This window comes from Equus quagga, chromosome 15 (genome assembly GCF_021613505.1).
Source record: "Equus quagga isolate Etosha38 chromosome 15, UCLA_HA_Equagga_1.0, whole genome shotgun sequence".
In the NCBI taxonomy this organism is placed as follows: domain Eukaryota; kingdom Metazoa; phylum Chordata; class Mammalia; order Perissodactyla; family Equidae; genus Equus; species Equus quagga.
Window position 1 is genome coordinate 78,971,988 of NC_060281.1, and position 18,565 is coordinate 78,990,552.

Sequence of the window (18,565 nt, forward strand, 5' to 3'; positions counted from 1 at the left end):
ATGGCATAAAACGCTCAGCACAGTGCTGATGCAGAGCAATTCCACAACAATTTGTCAATTTAGGAGCTCCGGACTTGGATACTCCCCCCTCCCACCACCCACCCCACTCTCAAAGAAAACGAAGCCTGCACATGCCACATTTGCTGCGACCTTTTGTGTTGCTGCATGGCTAGAAACCTGGGTGTGTATGTGAGAGATCATGCTTTCTCAAGGTAGGAAGTGAATTCCACATAATTGTAAACGCTGCATGGATCAAACAGATCCTGCAGGCCACTCGAGGGACATCTCCCTTCCTGGTCCACGCCCTTCATTTACAAAAGGGAAACAGAGTTCCCTGGGTTTACAATAGTAAACAAATGGTAATAGTACAAACAATAGTAAACACAAATGAGTGTTTTTAGTAAAACTGCAATTTACGAAAGCCTGGAGCAGGCGGTGGTTTGTGGACCCCTGGATTAGGTGACAGTGAGGGAGCATGTCAAGGTGAGGAGGGCACCATGCCGGGCCCCACCACTGACTGACTGTGTGATCTTGAACAAGCGGCTTAACCTTTTGGATCCTGGGTTTCCTTTTCAGCTAAATAGGGATAAAGATGCCTCATAAAGTTTGGTACAAGGATTAAATAAAACAGTGTAAAAAATGCCCCCACCCTTAGCCTCCCCACCCAGTCCCAAGGCAAGCTGCTACCATAGCTGGATCATTCTTCCTCAGAGTGAATGTAGCTCGTGACAGATATGGGTAGTGTTTTATAAGACTTAAAGGTCCCTTTGATGGTGGGGTACAACATACTGACACTCATGTAGGTGAAAGACGGAAGGCTGTCTTAGTTACAGATGCGAAGGAGAGAAGGCCTGCAGGCAGGGCCACACAGGGAATTGGCCCCTGGACAGGGTAACAGCAAGCCGGTCTGTGGATGGTAACCTGTGTGTGGCAGTCAGGGCGAGGTTAGTCAGGAGTCACAGGCTCCCTGTGGATTAGCTAATCAGAATAATTCCTAGGCTCCAGGACATAGGGGCTGGCCCTAGTTGTCTGGTACCTGGCCCTGTGGCAATCAGAGGATTGCATCATGCCCCACTTCCAGAGGAACCCATCAGGATGTGAATTTAATCAGCTTCTCAAGAAGGGGCATTCGCTGGCCTCTAGCCAGGGCTTCAAAACTTGGTCAAGACAGTATTGAAAAAAAATGTATATTACAATTAGTGACTTGTGTGCTCTGATGGCCCCCAGTTTCTCCAGCCTCAGGGGCATGGGCTTTTCTTTATTTCCCAACTTCAGCCAAGCTCCCGCTCTGAATGTCAGCAAGAAGCCCAGACTCTTCCTTTATTCCTAAAGCAGCGCCTCCACGAGGCTGTCCTGCTTCCTGATGTTTGAAGATGGCCCCGGGGGAATTCACAGCAGCAAAGGAAAACTTGAAAGTGGGGGTGCAGCCATTTCATCTTTGTCCCCCCCAACTTTGTATTAGAAAACACTGCAAACCTACAGAAAGGTTGTAAGAATAGCATAATGGACAAGAATATACCCTTAACCACCTCCACTGTTATTTTGCCATATTTTGCTTTAATATTTTCCGTGATAGTCTACATATACATATGTGTGTATATTTATACATATGTATATATAACACATACATGTGTGCATTATAATATTTTTAACCGAGCCCTTTGAGAGTCCACTGCAGACCCTTCACACCTAAATACTTCAGCATGTGCTGCCTAAGGACATTTTCCTTCGTAACCACAATAGATTTAACACAGAGATTTCACATTAATCCAATACTATTATCTGATATTCAATTCATATACGCATTTCCCCTTGTCCCAGTGATGCCCTTTATAGCGTTGTCTTTCCAGTCCAGCATCCAATCAGGGGATCATCCCTGTATCTCACTCTCACGTCCCATTGGTTTCCTAAAGGAACGGATCCTCTGCCTCTTTCCCCTTTCATGACAGTGTGGAAGCCACAGAGGTGTGTCCCTTGGACGTCTCTCCAAGAAAGAACTCGCTGTTCAGCCGCAAGGACTGCAGGTTGCTGAGCGCTTCCAGCTGTCGACGCTTTCAGGCTCCACTCCAGCTCTCACGAGGAGCCAGGATCAGCCCGGCAGTCCCCAGTCGATGAGCGCTGGCCTCTTCTGCCCTGGGCCTGGGTTCCCATAACGGGCAGTCTTCGTCCTGGAGTCCCGTGTTGCCTTGGCTGAGACTGTCATGTGGCAATGGTAGGCTGAGGCTCTCCCTACCCAATCTTGCTCTCTCTCTCTTTTCTCTCGTGCTCCTGTCTCCATGCCTGCTTCCCAGAGGCCCCAAATGACACAGATGTTAACATTTCCTAGGAGTCTAAGATGTGTGTTTTGCAGAATGACGCTCACCTTTTATTCTTCTGACCATTCCCTCATGATCAGATTCATTCTCATGATCAGATCTCATGATCAGATCATGCCCTGGGCATTCGGGGTAGGAATTCCATGGAGGTGATGCTGTGTCCTCCCCAGTGCATCACTTCAGGGGCCCGTGATAGCAGTTTGTCCCATCACTGGTGATGCTAAGTGTCTTCTCACTGGTTCAGGTGGTGTCCGCCAGACCTCAGCATTGTGAGGTACTGCGTTCCCTTTGTACTTAATAATTAACCAATAGGATTAAACCTTGAGACTGTGATGCAGTCATCTCTTCATTCAGCAACGTCGGATTGAACTCAGGGCCAGGCACTGTCTCAGGAGCTGGAGATCAGAAGCTTTCTTCCCAGGGATCATTGTCATCCCTGTCTTCCCCCAGAGGACTCCTGCTGCTTATTCTGTCCTTAGGTTCTCAGCAGAGGGCTCGCTCATCTCCCTTAGATGACAGTCTCCTTTCCCACCGCCCATCCCCACCTATCCCTAAGCCCCCAACCTCCTTCCTCCTGGGTCCATAGGAAGATGAGAATAAAAGGGAAGTTGAGTCAAAATACTCTCTAAAGGATGCACCCTGTCTTCAGTGAAGGGCTTCTTTACAGAATTCAGTAGCAGACTTCAGATTTCAGTTTGAAGGGTCTGCATGTGGACGAGGTCACTAGCTCTGGGTTATCTCTTCGTGGATATCCTCATATCCTTATCCCAAAAACAAACCTCATTCTCCCTGAAGAGAAGTGCCATTCACCACCAGAACTTCACTATTGGAGCACAAGCTAAGAATTCTGGGCTCATGTGCATACTCTCGCCACGGATCCCACCCGTTCTCTGCCTATTTCGTTCTTTACACCTTCTCCGTAATGAGCCTGAAATTTGCCCATCTTCTTGCTTGCTCCTCGTGCTCTTTTCAAACGGCCCCCTTTCCCTCTCACCACTTGACGGAGCATCCCAGCTGTTCCCCTGATGTCTATATCAGCCCAAGTACATTTAGCAGGAATTCATTTCCATCTTAATCTGATTCCAGGAAGTAGATCATATTTTAAGAAGATTAGCAAAGATGGGTTTGGAACATTCATTCTTTCATAAAAGACAAGAGAACAACAGATATTTAAAAGATTGACTTTCTGGCCATGACCTTCAACAAATCATTCTGATTTTCTGCCGTATAAAAATTTTTATGACAAAATCTAACAAAATTCAGTGGGCAAGCTTTGGAGGTGGTATCTGTAAATTAATAGCAGGCAACTGCTAGCCTTTATTTAGCGCCCACTGTGCGTAACGGGGGATGGGGGGGCAGAATGAAGTAGTGGTTAAGAACACACACACTTTGATGTCACTTGAACTTGAGTTCAGATCCGGACTTTGCTGCCTACTAGCACGTCATTTTCATCTTTCAAAACCTCAGCTTGCTCCTCTATAAAATGGGAATAATGATAATATGGCGAGGACTAAATGAAATCATGTATTTCAAATAAGAACACACTTAGGATCCTCTATGGCACGTAGGTGAGTGATAGACAGCCTTAGCTCCATTTTACAGGTGGGGAAACAGACTCAGGGAGGGTACGGAGCTTGCCCAAGGTCATCCAACTTCTCAGAGACAGACCCAAGTCTTAAACCTGGGTAATTCAGACAACAAACCTCTTTCCGTTCATTCCAGCCACCTCCCACTTCTCAGCCGTCAGGTTAAACTAAATCGCTTCCAAATGTTACTATTTAAACAGTCCCAATACATGAATATTACATGTATTCATACCTGCCCAAAAAACCATCCCCACCTAAGGTTCCACTATGAGTCCGAGCTCTCATGCCCCCACATTTATCAGCTTTTAACCTGACACATTACAGGACGTCACATAGCTTCTCACAGGCTTGCTCTCAAAGACTCGTTTAAAAATCAGTCAGAGAAGGGACACGAGCTGCAGGAAACAGGTGGACAGAAGAGACTCGATTTGATTTTCCAGGAAACAAAGAATGGAGACATCGCCCACACTCTGCAAAGCAACGAAAAAAACGGAAGCGCTTACGGCCAATGGGACACCCAAGGGAAGTAAGGACAGAAAATTAAAGTCAACTGCCCCAGGGTGGCTTTTATGAACCCTGGCTGAGAGTAGTCACAGAAAGTGAAGCAAAGGACATCCAAAGAGATGGTGATGGGGTTCTCCTCGGCTTTTATTTTCTCCTAATTTTTTATCTTTTCCAGATTTTCTACAACGTTCATTAGTTAGTTTCATAACCAGAACAGTCTTAAGTGTAAAGTGCAGATGTGTCCGCTGGGTCAGGAGACATGTTAATCAGTGTCAGTAGGGAGGAAATACTTAGCAGCAGTCCATTTATCAGCGATTAGGATCTAAAGGGTGTGGGACACAGGACAGGTAAGTTCTGATGCAAGAGGAGGTAGGCCAAATAGATCTGGAATCTACAATTCTTCCTAGGGGAAGAAACTGGGAGAAGTGGGAGAGTTCTAGATTCTCAGTTTTGACAACGATTTTAAGAGAGAGCGAGTGATCCCAATTCTGGATATGCATCGAAGCTATGGAAGATTCTAGAAACTTCAGGTTTAGGCTCAAAAGATAAGAAACACCCAAAGTTACCATCTGCAAAAGAGTCCAGCTTTATAGTCCAAAAGTAACTGGTCAGCACCTGGAGCCAAGGCATTTGCAGAAGCTATAACCATAACCATCTGCTTTGGCTCTCATTTCCATTTCCTGCCCGCCACAGAGAGCTGATCCTTGTAAACTACATTTCCCAGGCACCCTTGCCAGCTGGCTTCCAGGTAGGTTCAGCCAATAGGAGGAGCAGCAGGAAACTAGAGGGTGAGAAAGAGAAGCCAGAATATTTCTCCCCTTCTCACTGAGTTTCTGGTGGCACCTCCAGCTGAAACCACATCTCCTCCGTGAGTCCAGCTTCTGCCAAGTGGCCCAATTCTAGGCCTTTCGAAAGCTAGGCCTTTCGAAAGCTATCTGTCTTGGTTCCACCAGCCCTGGAGGTGGTGGAAGCTTTCTCCTTTTGCTAATCCTCTGACTGTCTTGCCATCCCTTATTTGGCTTTTCAGCTCTTCCAACACCTTCACTATAGTTCCCCAATAGCAAGTCCGTTCTATTGAACTACCCGGCATGAGCTCTGATTTTCTGCCCAGACCCTGCCAGACACAGTGTGCTAAAATAAACTGCTAACTCACATCATTCCAGACTCTTAGGTTCCTCAGTTTAAAGCAGCCTTGAAAACTTATACTTTGCTTATACTGATAGAACTAGTCAGAATTGCTTTACAAACATGAAAAACACTATTATTTTATTATTAGACAATTAATATATGTAAATTACCTAAAAATTAGGAAAAAAGATAACCAAAATAAAAAAATCATAGCATACCTATAATTCGAACAGATATTGACATAATATCTCTATTAACAATTTATGTTTATTTCCAGCTTATTGTATTATTACACATATACCTTGCCATATGTCAATATTTTAAGACATTATTTGTATCAGATTATATAAATTTTTGGAAATTTCTGTGGCTTTTTATGAATATAGATCTTAACATCCCCTATGATCTAAGTTTTGTGTTTTGTAATGTACATTTCCACTTGAAATTATATCCCTTTCCACGTCAATAAACGTACATCTATAGCGAACTGAATAGTAGCACCAAATTCAAGTGGTCATATACCACTGTCTGGATAGCCTGGGATCTATGCCCCCAATGCCAATTACTGGACACTTAGGTGTTTCTCACTGTTATTCACAAACTCCTGTGATAGCCATCCTCATGAAAAAATCTTTTCATCCTGCTGAATAACTTCCTTGGGTAGAAGTGGAATTGCTGGGGTAAAAGGGTATGTGTTTTTAAGGCTTGTCATACATATGGAGAAATTGCCCTCCAGAAAGGTTGTAGAGATAACGAATCTTGGATGCTTTGTAAACTTTTAATTGTGCTGATATCAAATGGTGTTTGTAAATGTCCCGACAACCAGAAATCCCTCATCCAACGCCAATTGTTACTGCTGGCTTATTATAATTGTAATTAAATGGTGGTCGCGATGAAAATGACTTTCTGAGAATCCATTGAAATGCTGGCATAGTTGTGGGACCTGTAGGGTGGATCTTGTCCTGCTAAAGTTTTATGTCGAGTTGAGGACACACTTTGGCTTTGCTGCCATAAATTGTTCAGCACCAACCCCAGTGAATCCAGGGTCACTCTTTTGTTATAGTGTGACTCCCTGGTGCGTAGGCAACTATCATTAGGCGAGATTTGGGGAAAAAAATGCTTGACATTTGGACAGTATCATAGTTGCTTCATGAGGAGGGTGAAATTTGAGACATTTAGGAGACAGATGAGTATATGACTGTGACATCAAGCAGGGTTTCAACCATGTGTTTTCAAATCAGCTGGCAGGGAAATTGGAGTGTGTTTGCTTTTTCTTTGTTCATAAATATGTTTAATTCACAATATCTTTTAAGAATGTTTCTTTGGTCCTGTAGGAAAGAGTTAATGAGACGCTAAAAAAAAGAGATTAGAAAGGGAGACAACCTTGATTTCAAATGTTTGATCTCAACATGGCCAGTTTCTTTGTTTTCAATGCAAAATGCACCAGAATGGGGGTCATCTGTTTTTGTTCCCCCAAGAAAGGAAGGGGAGGGGAAAGAGGACTAGTTAAACTAATTGTTATCTGTGGACTGCCTTGGCACACCCAAGGGAAGAACACATTTCAGATAGAAATCTTGTATTTGCAGTTAACAGAAAAACCAATTCGATCCGGTTTAAATAAGAAAGGAAATGTTTGTGAAAAGTCCAGGGTCTGGCTAAGCTTAATCGGTTCAACAAGTTACCACAGAACACGTTTTTCTTTGACTCTCCTCTCTGCCTTCCCCCACATCTTCTTCAGCTGAGAGCTGGCTCCCTCATGGGCACAAAAAGGCTGCCAGCAACTCCCACAGATGTCTGCTTCTTCGTTCATAGCCAGTGAGGAAAGAGAACTTCTCTGCCTGTGGTTCTTTAGAAGATCTGGGAATCATGCTTCCTAGAAGCCCCTGGCAAATGTCTGCTTGTATCTCCTTAGCCCAAACCGGGTCACATGACCATGCCTGGACCAGTCACCAGGACAGGGGATGAGCTGTGCTGTTTGGTTCAGCCATTCAGGACCACCCCTGCTGCTGGTACCATGAGTTTCTCTCAAGGTGCTGATGCTCCAAAGGAGGGGGCTAACCAGGGAACAGGTATCAAGAGAGAGGATGAAGAGATGCTAGAAGTGCAAGAAAAGCAAATGTCCCTTATGTAGAAGTTTTTAAAAGGACTCCTGGACATCCTTATATGCCTCCTTGGGGTCTGTCTCTCCGCTCACTTCAGCCACCCGTCAAGATGAAAACTGATGGGTTTGCCGTCAATTTTCAGCCAAGGGTTTGAGACCCCCTGGTGTATCTAGATGAACAAGATATATTACCTACAATTCATTCCTAATAATAACTAAAGAGATAAAGTTTATACATGATTTCCCTGTTTCGTATCTAGTTGAGCTTATTCGAGCTTATCCCAGGTGCGTATCCTACGTATTCAGCAGATGAGAAGGAGCTGCAGTTACGAAGACTCGAGAATTGCCATAGGCTCTCCGCCCTTACTCTGAGCTGCCCTGCACGGGACATGTGGTGGGTGACCCGGGAGAAAAGTGGCTGAGAGTCAGGCAGGCCAGTAACAGCACCTTCCCTCCACTTGAGACGCCACTCTCCAGCCCCACCGCCCTGCCACAAATGTCATTCCACTTTGCTATAACTACTCTCCCCGCCTTCCACATTCCACTTAAAAGGCCCAGAGCAGCAGGCCCCACAGCCCAATTTCGCAGTCAGAGAAAGTGGGTGATGACAGCCGCTGGGAAAATGCCTTGCCTCCTTCCACACGTCCTTATTATGATTTCTCTCAGCATGTACCCAACCCGTCCTCATTCTGCCTTTGAAATACACTCTCAATACAATACCACCAATCAGCATTTGTCACATTTCCCTGGGCCATTTATTTGTTTTAATTCTTTTCTCTTTGTTTATTGCATAATTGATTAATACTTATGGCAGAGTAATAGGAAATTCACGTAAGCCAAGAAAAAGAAATCAAATCTGCAGTAATCTCACCCCCAGAGAGAATCACTGCCTTCGGGCGTATGGGCTTCCATATCTTTTCATATGTGTACAACCACATCAAGCATTTCCCAAAAAACAAAAACAGAATCATGCCATATGTATTGCTTTGTAACATATCTTCTCGCTCAAAGAACTCAGGCATCTCCGTATCAGTAAATATACTTACATCGTTATATTGTCATTGCACTTAATTGCCGCGTAGTACTCTGTTGTTTAGATGCACCGTGATTATCTAACCTGTCTTCTGTTGGGAAGATGCATAGGTGGTTTCCAAGAGTCTGCTCTTACAAGCAGCATCCTGGTGAACAATTTTGTTAATGAAGCTCGGTGCCCGTGCAGGAGCATTCCCATAGGATGCTTGACAGCAGAAGCATCGTGCGATCCAAGGGCAGGCACATTTTTTACAGCATTTGGTATGCATTGACGAACTGCCCTTCAGAAAAGTCATCACTGTGTATTCTCGCACCAGCTGCATCTGAAAACACCCATTTTCTCATAATTCCTTGGCATTTCTTTTAATTAAAGAAACCTAATATTGCAGGAATTAATTTCAGGACAGGATAATCCAGATAATAGTCTTGTTATTATTTCACCAAACTGGTAGCTGAGAAAAGTGACTTTTATATTAAAATATAGTTAATTTACCTCTCTTCTTTATGTTGACCTGGTATCAACCTCTGAGTAATGAATTTAAGTCTTGCGAGGTTCCCCCTATGGCTAAGCAAGGGAAATGAATAGAGGAGAGAGAAAGAAAAACCCAGGAATGATGACCTGGATAATTTGCTCATAAAATCCTGCTACTGGAGGCAGTGAGGGAAGAAAAGTACACTTGCATCTTTACGTTGAAGAGATTCAGCTCTTCAAATCGACTCCCTCTGCCACCAATAATAATGATCATTAACATTTAATTCTTTGCTTTACATTCAGTATAACGCTAATAATAGAAGCCTTCATTTTTCAAATGCTGGCTAAGTCAGAAACTTGACAATTAATTTAGTCTGTCACAGCAAAGTAGGAATTATTCCCCCATTCTGCTGAAGAAACTGAGGCCCAGAGAGGTTGTCATCTGTCCAAGGTCACACAGCTGTCGCTGAACAGTACCAGGATCAGAGCTCAGGTGTGCCTGCCTCCAAAGCCCTTGCTATTTCCACCGTGCCACACGGCCCCTCTTTGGTGCAGAGAAGGATGCTGTGCTGCCCAGGATCCCTTCCATCTGATCAGACATCTCAGATGAACGCACGAGCCTCCTGCAGTCTGGCTCTGCTTGTAACAGTTGTACTAACACTTTTTTTGTTTCATTTCTTGGCTTCCCATCAGGTCCAAGACAAGCCAATGAAGAGCCTCAAGTATATGGACCGAGAAATTATAAACCTCAAAAAAGACCTTGTACGAAGCCGGTGAGTGAGCCCAGTATGGAACAACCCATAGACAACCTGACAGGGCTGGGCAGGCTACAGAGGGGTGCCCGCGGGTCCTTGCCAAGTCACAGTGCCCCCCCCCAACCCTAAACATTAAGCAGGAGACTCACATGATGGTAACCCTGTAAGAATCCATTTCCTGACTGGACTTTTCAGGAAGTACCTGGACCAGACTTTCTTCCCCACTTTCGTACATGCCATTGGCCTGCCTAGAATTCTCTCTGCTTTCCTTCCTGGACCTGAATCCGATTCAAGAGAGTTCCCATATGCTCCAGCAAAAGCTTCCCTTTGTACTGCAGGCCCACAGCATGGTGGCCGAGAGTCAGATGGGCTCCGTCTCAAATACTGGCCCTGCCACCTGCCAGCTGGTAGCACTGGAGGAGTTATTTAACTTCTCGATTCTCTGTTCCCTTTCCTGTGAAATGAGAATAATATGAGGTTGTTAGAAGGGCTGAATGGGATCATGCAGACGAAGCACCCCTTGTGTGGCCTTGAAAACAACGCTGGTCATATCCTTGCTCCCCCCCAGTTCCTTCCTCCATGATAGTGTGAGCAAATTGAGGTCTAGGACCATATTTTATTCATCTCCATGTGGTGAGATGGAATATTTTTCCTTCTCCCCTCAACTCTTTCCTGGGACCTGGAATGTTTCAAGGTGGGATCATAAATGGAGCTTTTGGCAAAGCAACTCGAGGCAGAGTAAGAGAGGAGACTCTCTTAGCACAAAACACACAAGGGATGTGGTAAGAGGGGGTAATATAGCCAGTGTGGAAGGCCTGTCCATCTTACGCATCTCCCACTCTGAGCCAGACCACAGTGAGAACCACAGCGAGACATTTCCTTCCTGCACCTCCGTCACCTGCAAGCTCGTCCTTCACTGTCTACCTGCATCTCCACCCCTGCCCTGTCCAGCAGCACAATGATGGGACTGGATGACTGAGCCCAAGACGAGGCAGGAAGGTGTGGGCACTGACGGTGGGGAGACAGAAAGAAGTGAAAGATACTAAGGGAGAGGTCAAGATGGGGCCCCAGAGAACAACATCCTCCCCACTGACTACAGGAGGGGTGGCTGTATCAGCTCTCGGGGGAGGGGTGGTCTCCGGACACCCACTGTCCAGCAGAAACACAACGCGAACCGTGCATGTCATATTAAATTTTTGAATAGCTGCACTAAAAACAAATTAAAAGAAATAGATGAAAGTGACTCTAATAATATATTTATTTAACCCAATATATCAGAAGTATGACCGTCCAACAGGTAATCAGTATAAAAAAGTATTAATGAGATACTTTATATTCTGTTTCAAATATATGATGAAAGTGATGAAAAATGATGAAAGATGAAAACTCCAGAGTGTATTTTACACTTAGAGCACATATCCGTTTGGACCAACCACATTTCAAGGGCTCAAAAGTTGTCATGGACTGAACTGTGTTCCTCCCCAAATCCATATGTGGAAACCTTAACTTCCAGGGTGACTGTATTTGGAAATAGGGCCATTAAAAAGGTAATTAAGGTTAAATGAGGTCATGAAGGTGGGTCCTAATCTGATAGGACCAGTGTCCTTATAAGAAGAAGGGATGTCAGGAACGTGCACACACAGAGAAAAGGCCACGTGAGGACACACCTAGAAGGCACCATCTGCAAGACAAGGAGAGAGGCCTCAAGACAAACCAAGCCCCCAACACCTTGATCTTGGGCTTCCAGCCTCCAGAACTGCGAGAAAGTAAACGTCTGTCATTTAAGCCATCCAGTTTGAGGTATTCTGTTATGACAACCCCACCAGGCTAACGTGATAGTCAATGTTGGGATAATCTTGCAGAGAATGTCCCCGGCCTGAGGAGGCTGATGGAGGCCAGTCTGAGTCTTGTATAGAGCCGAGCCCAGGCATGGCATGTGAACTTGACTCTCAGAATCAAAGGCTGAAACCCACAAGGACTCCTTTGTTAGTTGCAGACATCTTGGCCTCATTGGTGTTTGAACCCAGGATAGAGGGCTTTTTGAGACTGATGCCTTGGGAAACTGGGGGCCCCAGGGACTGGTGAGTGGTAAGGTCAGGAAGCCCAGAGTTATCTGAGTGGGGGCTGCATCCGTAGCAGGCAGCAAAGAAGGAGGATTGCATGGCTGAACGCAAGCCTCCCAACAGGGATTTGTGCTCTGCTCCACCGTCGTGCCTGGAGGACATTCCAGGCTTCAGGAGAAGTGGTGCAGCAGGGAGGTTAGATAAAAGGTGAGGTTCAAAATACAGAACCATCCGTACGTCATGGGCACCAATCAATCAGACCAGAGGGTGGCCATACACAACCGCTAGGGCCATACACAACCATTACAACCATGTCGGTTCTTACCTGATGAATATTATCAGCCTTGAGGTAGATGAGCCCCACCTGGAAGTACATACCACAATCTCTAGAGTCTGGGAAATGAGAGTTTCCACAGTCATCTGTATACTCTAGACAAAGAGTTGATCGCTGGAGGTACCAATAGATGCTGTGATCTATGTAAGACCCAGATACCAAGACTCGACCCAGCCCAAGAAGGACAACAAGCAGTGGCGAGTCATTTGGTAACCAGAAGTGATTGCTCAATTTTCAGGATATTTGCAAGCCTGTTATCAAACACAGCTATTGTTAAATATCAAATTGTATAAATTTTATAAGCTTACAATTAAAGACATTATATTAAAACAAAGATTAATACTCAAAACTCATCACTTCCTAGTGATTTTATACGTTTTACTATTTATCCATGTTCTTGAGGTTATTTGTGGTTATAGTATCTGTGTGATGGAAATAATATATAACGGGGGCTACCCCAAATCTCTCCCCAGCTCTGATCTCACTGATGTCACATTGGCAGCTCAAACTCAGCCACAGTGGGAATATTTATGTCATGGAAATCAGCAAATGCTACAAATCAGGGCTTATTTGTCCCCCCCAGAGAGCCGATTGTTAAACATTCACCAGCACATCCCTGGGGTCGTGCCCCCAAATGACCAAGATTGAACTTTCCACTAACTCAGTAGAATAGAGGGGCTTGTATTTTTTTTTGTTTTTTGTTTTGTTTTTGAGGGACTTGTCTTAAAGGTGATAAAGATGATGGCTTTTCTGCCATCCTTGAGTTGGCAAGCTGAGTCTGTCACTCCTGCCAGGTGCATTTACCGTGGCTCTGAAACAAGCCAGAATTTAATATCCTCGATCAGACAGGCTCAGCCTGTCCAAGGGCTGGACGTGAAGGAGGACGGGGAAAAGGCCAAACAGAAAAGTCATAGCAAGAAAAGAAGAAAAGACAATAAAACTTTCCATCTGGCCACACTCCTGGATTCCACTGACATTTAAGGAACCGCTCCTTCCTCTTCAATGGGAAACACCCCGTTTTCCAGGGGAAATCACCTCTCCAAGAGTTGCAAACCCCATGGCCCCATCTCCCAGTAGTAAATGAGGCAAATTATTAGCAAAGAAGATGTTGTCTTTTCCACTTATTGTTTTTCAAGTCCGCTTCACCTCCTATTAGAAGCGAGCCCACCTTGAACCAGACACCTTGACTCTCTGCTAGGTTTTTATTTAATACTTCAGCCCTTTATAATTCAATTGCACCATCCCTGGTCTCATGGCCAATTTAACATGATGCTAAAAAGAATAAAAATCTAACTGCTTTCTGCCTCTGTGTTCCACCAGATGTTCGGTGGCACATAGATGCAAGCTCTGCACTTACTTGCCCAATTTCTCCTGCTGGAAGTTGACAATTGGGGCATCTGCCTGTGCCCAGTTCTTGGTCGACTCTTGAAGCTGATGACATACTTCCTTCCAAAGCTGCTCGCACTTTTTATTGCAAATGCTTTAAGGAAAATAAACATCTCTGCGGCTAAAACAACTGAAATGTTGAACCTGAAGCCATGATTTACCGATGGCCAAATTCAGTTAGGTACAGGCATTTGCAAATAAACAGTGATGAATTAACCTCCATCCCCCAGCAGACCCCAGCAGGGTAGAGATTATGCAAGTGTTTATGAGGTCTGAGACTTTGTTTTCCAGCTGCATTTGGTAGACAGCTGAAGCAAGGCAATCAGGCAATCTATGAAGGTGGAATTTTGGCAAAGGAAGAAGTTCTTTTTTTTGTATGAGATTAGGCACTTCCTCTTGACTCCTCCTTAGTCTTCTGTGCTCATTCATTTTCTTCAGCAAATATTTACTCAGTACCGGGCATCACCAGGTATACACCAGACATCATTGTATATATTAGAGCCACAGCAGAGAACAAAACAGAAGAAATTCCTGTCCTCAGTGGATAGGAGACATGGCTGTGCATTAAAATGGGACAAATACAACAAAAAAGTTAGCAAGTAAACAGGATTTGGGTGGGGAAAGTTGGTTATATACAATGATGAATATAAAACAAGGTGACGTGTATAGCATGGTGATGGGGAGGGAGCTGCGACTTTAGCTAGAGTGGTTGGAGAAGGTTGTTCTGTAAAAAGAATCCTGGACCTGATACTTGAATGGTGAGAAAGACCCATTCACCTGAAGATAGAGGGGGAGAGAGGTGGACTATTTCAGAGGAGAATAGGTGGATGGGTGCCCAAGGTGGAACAAGCTGGAAATGTTGGAGAAACAGAAAGAAGGCCAGTGTGGCTGGAGCAGAGTGAGAGAAGCAGTAGATGAAACTAGAGAGATGGGCAAGGCCTCAAGGCTGTGCTGAAAAGTTCGCGTTTTAGTCTAAGTGCAATAAGAACCCATCGGAGGGTCCTGAGCAAGAGAAGGATATGATCTGATTTTTAAAAGAATGTTCCATCTACTGCATAGGGACCAGTTGGAAGGCTGTGGTAAGAAATGATGATGCCTCGAATCAGGCAAATAGCAGTGAACTGGAGAGAAGTGGGTGGATTCTGGATTTATTCGGAGCCACAGGACTGGCTAATGGATTGGATGTGGGAGACAAGGAAATGGCAGGATCAATGTGCTCCAATGACTGGTTTTATCTGTCTCCCTCACTAGAACGTAAGATCTGTCAGAACCTAGACTATGTCACGTCCACTGTCATAGTCCCCAAATAAATGCTTATTGATGGGATGAATTAGTTCTTTTCTCCACCTCTAGAACTTAGCAGTTAAAAATAAGGGAGAAGGCCTGTATATTAACTTAAAGGAAGTGAGTAAGGGAGATGGTTTTTATATAAATCCCTGGGATAAATCAATTGATGAGATGGCTGGTCCATTGCAGTCTCCATCAGGCCTCTTAGGTGAGCCTGCTGGTCTCTCCCTTTTCCACTGCCATTCAAGCAGGAGTGTGTACTCTGGTTTACTGGTGAATGACCTTGTGGCTGGAAGGAGAAGGTCTCAGTTTGTTGTACAACAGAGTCAACCTGTCCTATGAATCACCAGGGTCTGGCTCAGTGCCTGGCATTAGAGAAGGCACTCAACAAATATTTGCTGAAGTTTATATTTACGTAACATCTTAAAAATCTTCCCTGAGGCAGGCAAGAAAGGTCTTGTTGACCCATTTTTCAGATGAGCAAACTGAGACTCAGAGAAGTTCAGAGATTTACTTAAAGTCATTGTATCAGCTAGCTATTGCTGTGTAACAAACGACCTCAAAAACTCAGTGACTTAAAGCAATAAGCTTTTATTAGAGATTGTGAGTCTATAGTTCAATAGGGAGATTCTCTGGTCTCAGCTGGGCTCCCTTGAGCATCTGTAATCGGCTGAGTGTTGAGTAGGTGGCTTTGCTGATCTTGGCTGGGATCTCTCATATGTTTGGAAGACAGCTGGCCACAGGCAGCTCTATGCTGGCCTTGGCCATAAGAACATGGTCTCTCATTCTCAAGCACATCAGCTAGGACTTTGTCTCAGGGTGGCAGGATTCTGAGAGGAAGTGGAAGTGTGTGAGAACTCTTGAGCTTTAAGCTAGGCATTCACAAAATATCACTTCCACCAAATTTTTGTGGCTAAAGTGAGTCACAAATCCAGCCCACATTAAAGGTGGAGGAATAGACTCCACTTCTTGGTGGGAAGAGCTTCAAACTCTCATTGCAAAAGAGTGGAGATTTGGGGTCATTTTTTCAATCCACCACAACTGGACGACCAGTTCTGAGCTGGCCTTTGAGACATGAGCTGGTATCACCAAAGATAATCTGTACACATCACTCTTGGGAATGTAAAATGGAAACCATGTCAAGAATCAAGCAGGTAGCAATGAGAGTACAAACTGCAGGGCTATAAGAAGGAGAGGCCAGAAGGGCCATGGAGAGCTGGGTGGAAGCCAAAGGCGTAAGGGTAAAATGACTATGTGTGAGCAGATGCTAGAAAGAGAGGGAAGGTGGAGAAGAAGCCAAATGGAAAGTTAGAGAACAGAGCAAGCATAAGAAAAGAAAGTCCTTGAGTAATACCAATACTCAACCTGAAGACTTTGAAACTTCTGCTATTGAGGTCCCTGAAACTATCTTCTGGAGAAGATCTCCAGTTCCTCTCTTTATGAGGCTCCTGATCTTGGATTCCCATGAGATTTTTCATATCCTCATCACTCCCACACGTGCTTTTACAATAAGCCCCTCTTAACTGGGCTAGCTTGCCAACCAAGGAGGCTGGCTAAAATGATTTCTTAGCTCTTTTTTTTTTTAAAGATTTTATTTTTCCTTTTGCTCCCAAAGTGCCCCCTGGTACATAGTTGTGTATTTTTATTTGTGGGTCCTTCTAGTTGTGGCATGTGGGACGCCACCTCAGCATGGCTTGGTGAGCGGTGCCATGTCCGCGCCGAGGATCCAAACCGGTGAAACCCCGGGCCGCTGCCGCAGAGCATGCAAACTTAACCACTCGGCCACGGGGCCAGCCCCAGTGATTTCTTAACTCTTAAAGATAGAGAGATCAAGAGGAAATATGACATTTTATCATCTCATCCTATTTCTTGGGCTGCTTTATGAGTTAATGGTGTTTGATGGAGACATTCACTTTAAGATATGGTTTGTGTCTGAGTTGGTAGGTAGAGTGAGCTTCTCCCAACTTTTTTTGAAACAGAAGAAATGAAACTAATAATTTATTTAAAAGTTAGATCCAGGCTGATGGATATGTGGCACATGTACCCCTACTCCTCTCTCCTGTGCCCAAGGCAGACATCACTAATGGATCACAGCACTCTTTCCATTTGAGCCAAACTTGGTATCAAAAATCCTCTCAACCTAGCACTCCAGGAAGCCACCACTATTGATTAGAGTTGTTCCATGGGATGTAATTTACTTGTCATCTCTAAATTAGAAGACTCAAACGGACACTTTGGTATCTTTAATGATACCTTATTAACTCAAATTGAGGGTTGGAGTGCGAGACCAGCAGGAAGCACAGATCTCACCTGGATCCCTTTATGAATGAGGCTGTTTTTAATCAGTGAATTTAAACAGTTGGAAAAATTATTGTCAACAACAGACACCTACAGACTGCTCTCAATAGGTTCTGCTTCTCATCATTCAACCCCCAGGACCTCCACATCCATAGCCTGTAACCCAGAACTTCTTCATTTACAAGTTCAAGCCTGATTTTTTTCCCATTGCCCCCTCCTCCAGACTTGAGACTTACCTCGAAGCCCCAGAATTATTTAAGGTCATGGATTGAGATGCCGGTCAATACCTTGGATGCAGGCAAAGTTAAGGTCTCTGAATTGCACCTTATGAATCATTCAGAGAAGACCTTAGTCCCCCCATGTCACATCACCCCGACACCCTGCAGCCAGCGGATGGACATTAATGAGTCCATGGCGTGTTCCATAAATGTAAACACACGGCCCTGTGTCCTTAGCCCAGAACTGATAAACACAGCTGCACACCCAAAGGGTAGGTCACTGCTGTGGGCTGGAGGGAGCTGACCCAAGTTAATTGCATTTTTATCCACTTCCATGTGACCCAGGGGCCCTGCCCACTTTTTCTCGGTTTCTGGCGCCTTCACGTGTCTTTGACATCTCTAGTTAACCGGTGTTCCAGGGCAAGTTTTCTTCTCTGCTTTTCTTGCCCCCCTCTCTGCTGACGGGAAATATCGTTACCATTCCTTTCCTCGTGGCTAGAGCTGCCTCAGAGGATCCCACATTAAAAAAGAACTTAGCCGGAAGAGCATATTTTCAAATTTAAGAATCAAAATATCTTGCACCCTTGAACCTTTTGTTACATAAGTGTCTGCACAAAACTTTGTTTTCTGAAATTCTTTCCCAGATGACAGGCAACGTGCTGAGTCTTATAGCCAGGCTTGGAGGGCTCACATCGTAGAGTGGAAAGTTCACTGGCTTTGGAGTCAGCTGTGGGTCCAAATCCCAGCTCTACCAGTTGTTAGCTGGGTGGCCATGAGCAAATCAATTCACTTCTCTAGACTTTAGTTTCTTTATCTATGGTGTGGGATAACAACACGTAATTCACACTATTGTTGGGATTTGTCACAACAGATGTGGGTGAGGAATGTAGGAGTAGGTCATTAAAAGTAGCCATTGTTTTTAAACTGGTATTTGAAAATATTCATGGGAGGCAACAAAGAGCGTGAGCCTTGGAGACAAAGAGACCCAGCCCTGTCTCTTATCAGCTGAGTGACCTTGGACTGGTCATTTCACCTCTCTGAACCTCAGTTTCTCATCTGTAGGATAGAATCAATGCCTTCTTTCAG

At 44.6% G+C, this 18,565-nt stretch overlaps 1 protein-coding gene across 1 annotated transcript in view; it reads left to right on the forward strand.

Moving 5' to 3' along the window:
• CCDC60 (coiled-coil domain containing 60) overlaps positions 1–18,565 on the forward strand; it is a 157,737-nt gene that overhangs the window by 59,089 nt on the left and 80,083 nt on the right. Inside the window, exon 3 of the mRNA XM_046641027.1 lies at positions 9,832–9,911. Coding sequence (XP_046496983.1) covers positions 9,832–9,911 — 80 coding nt within the window. The remainder of the gene's footprint in view (positions 1–9,831; positions 9,912–18,565) is intronic.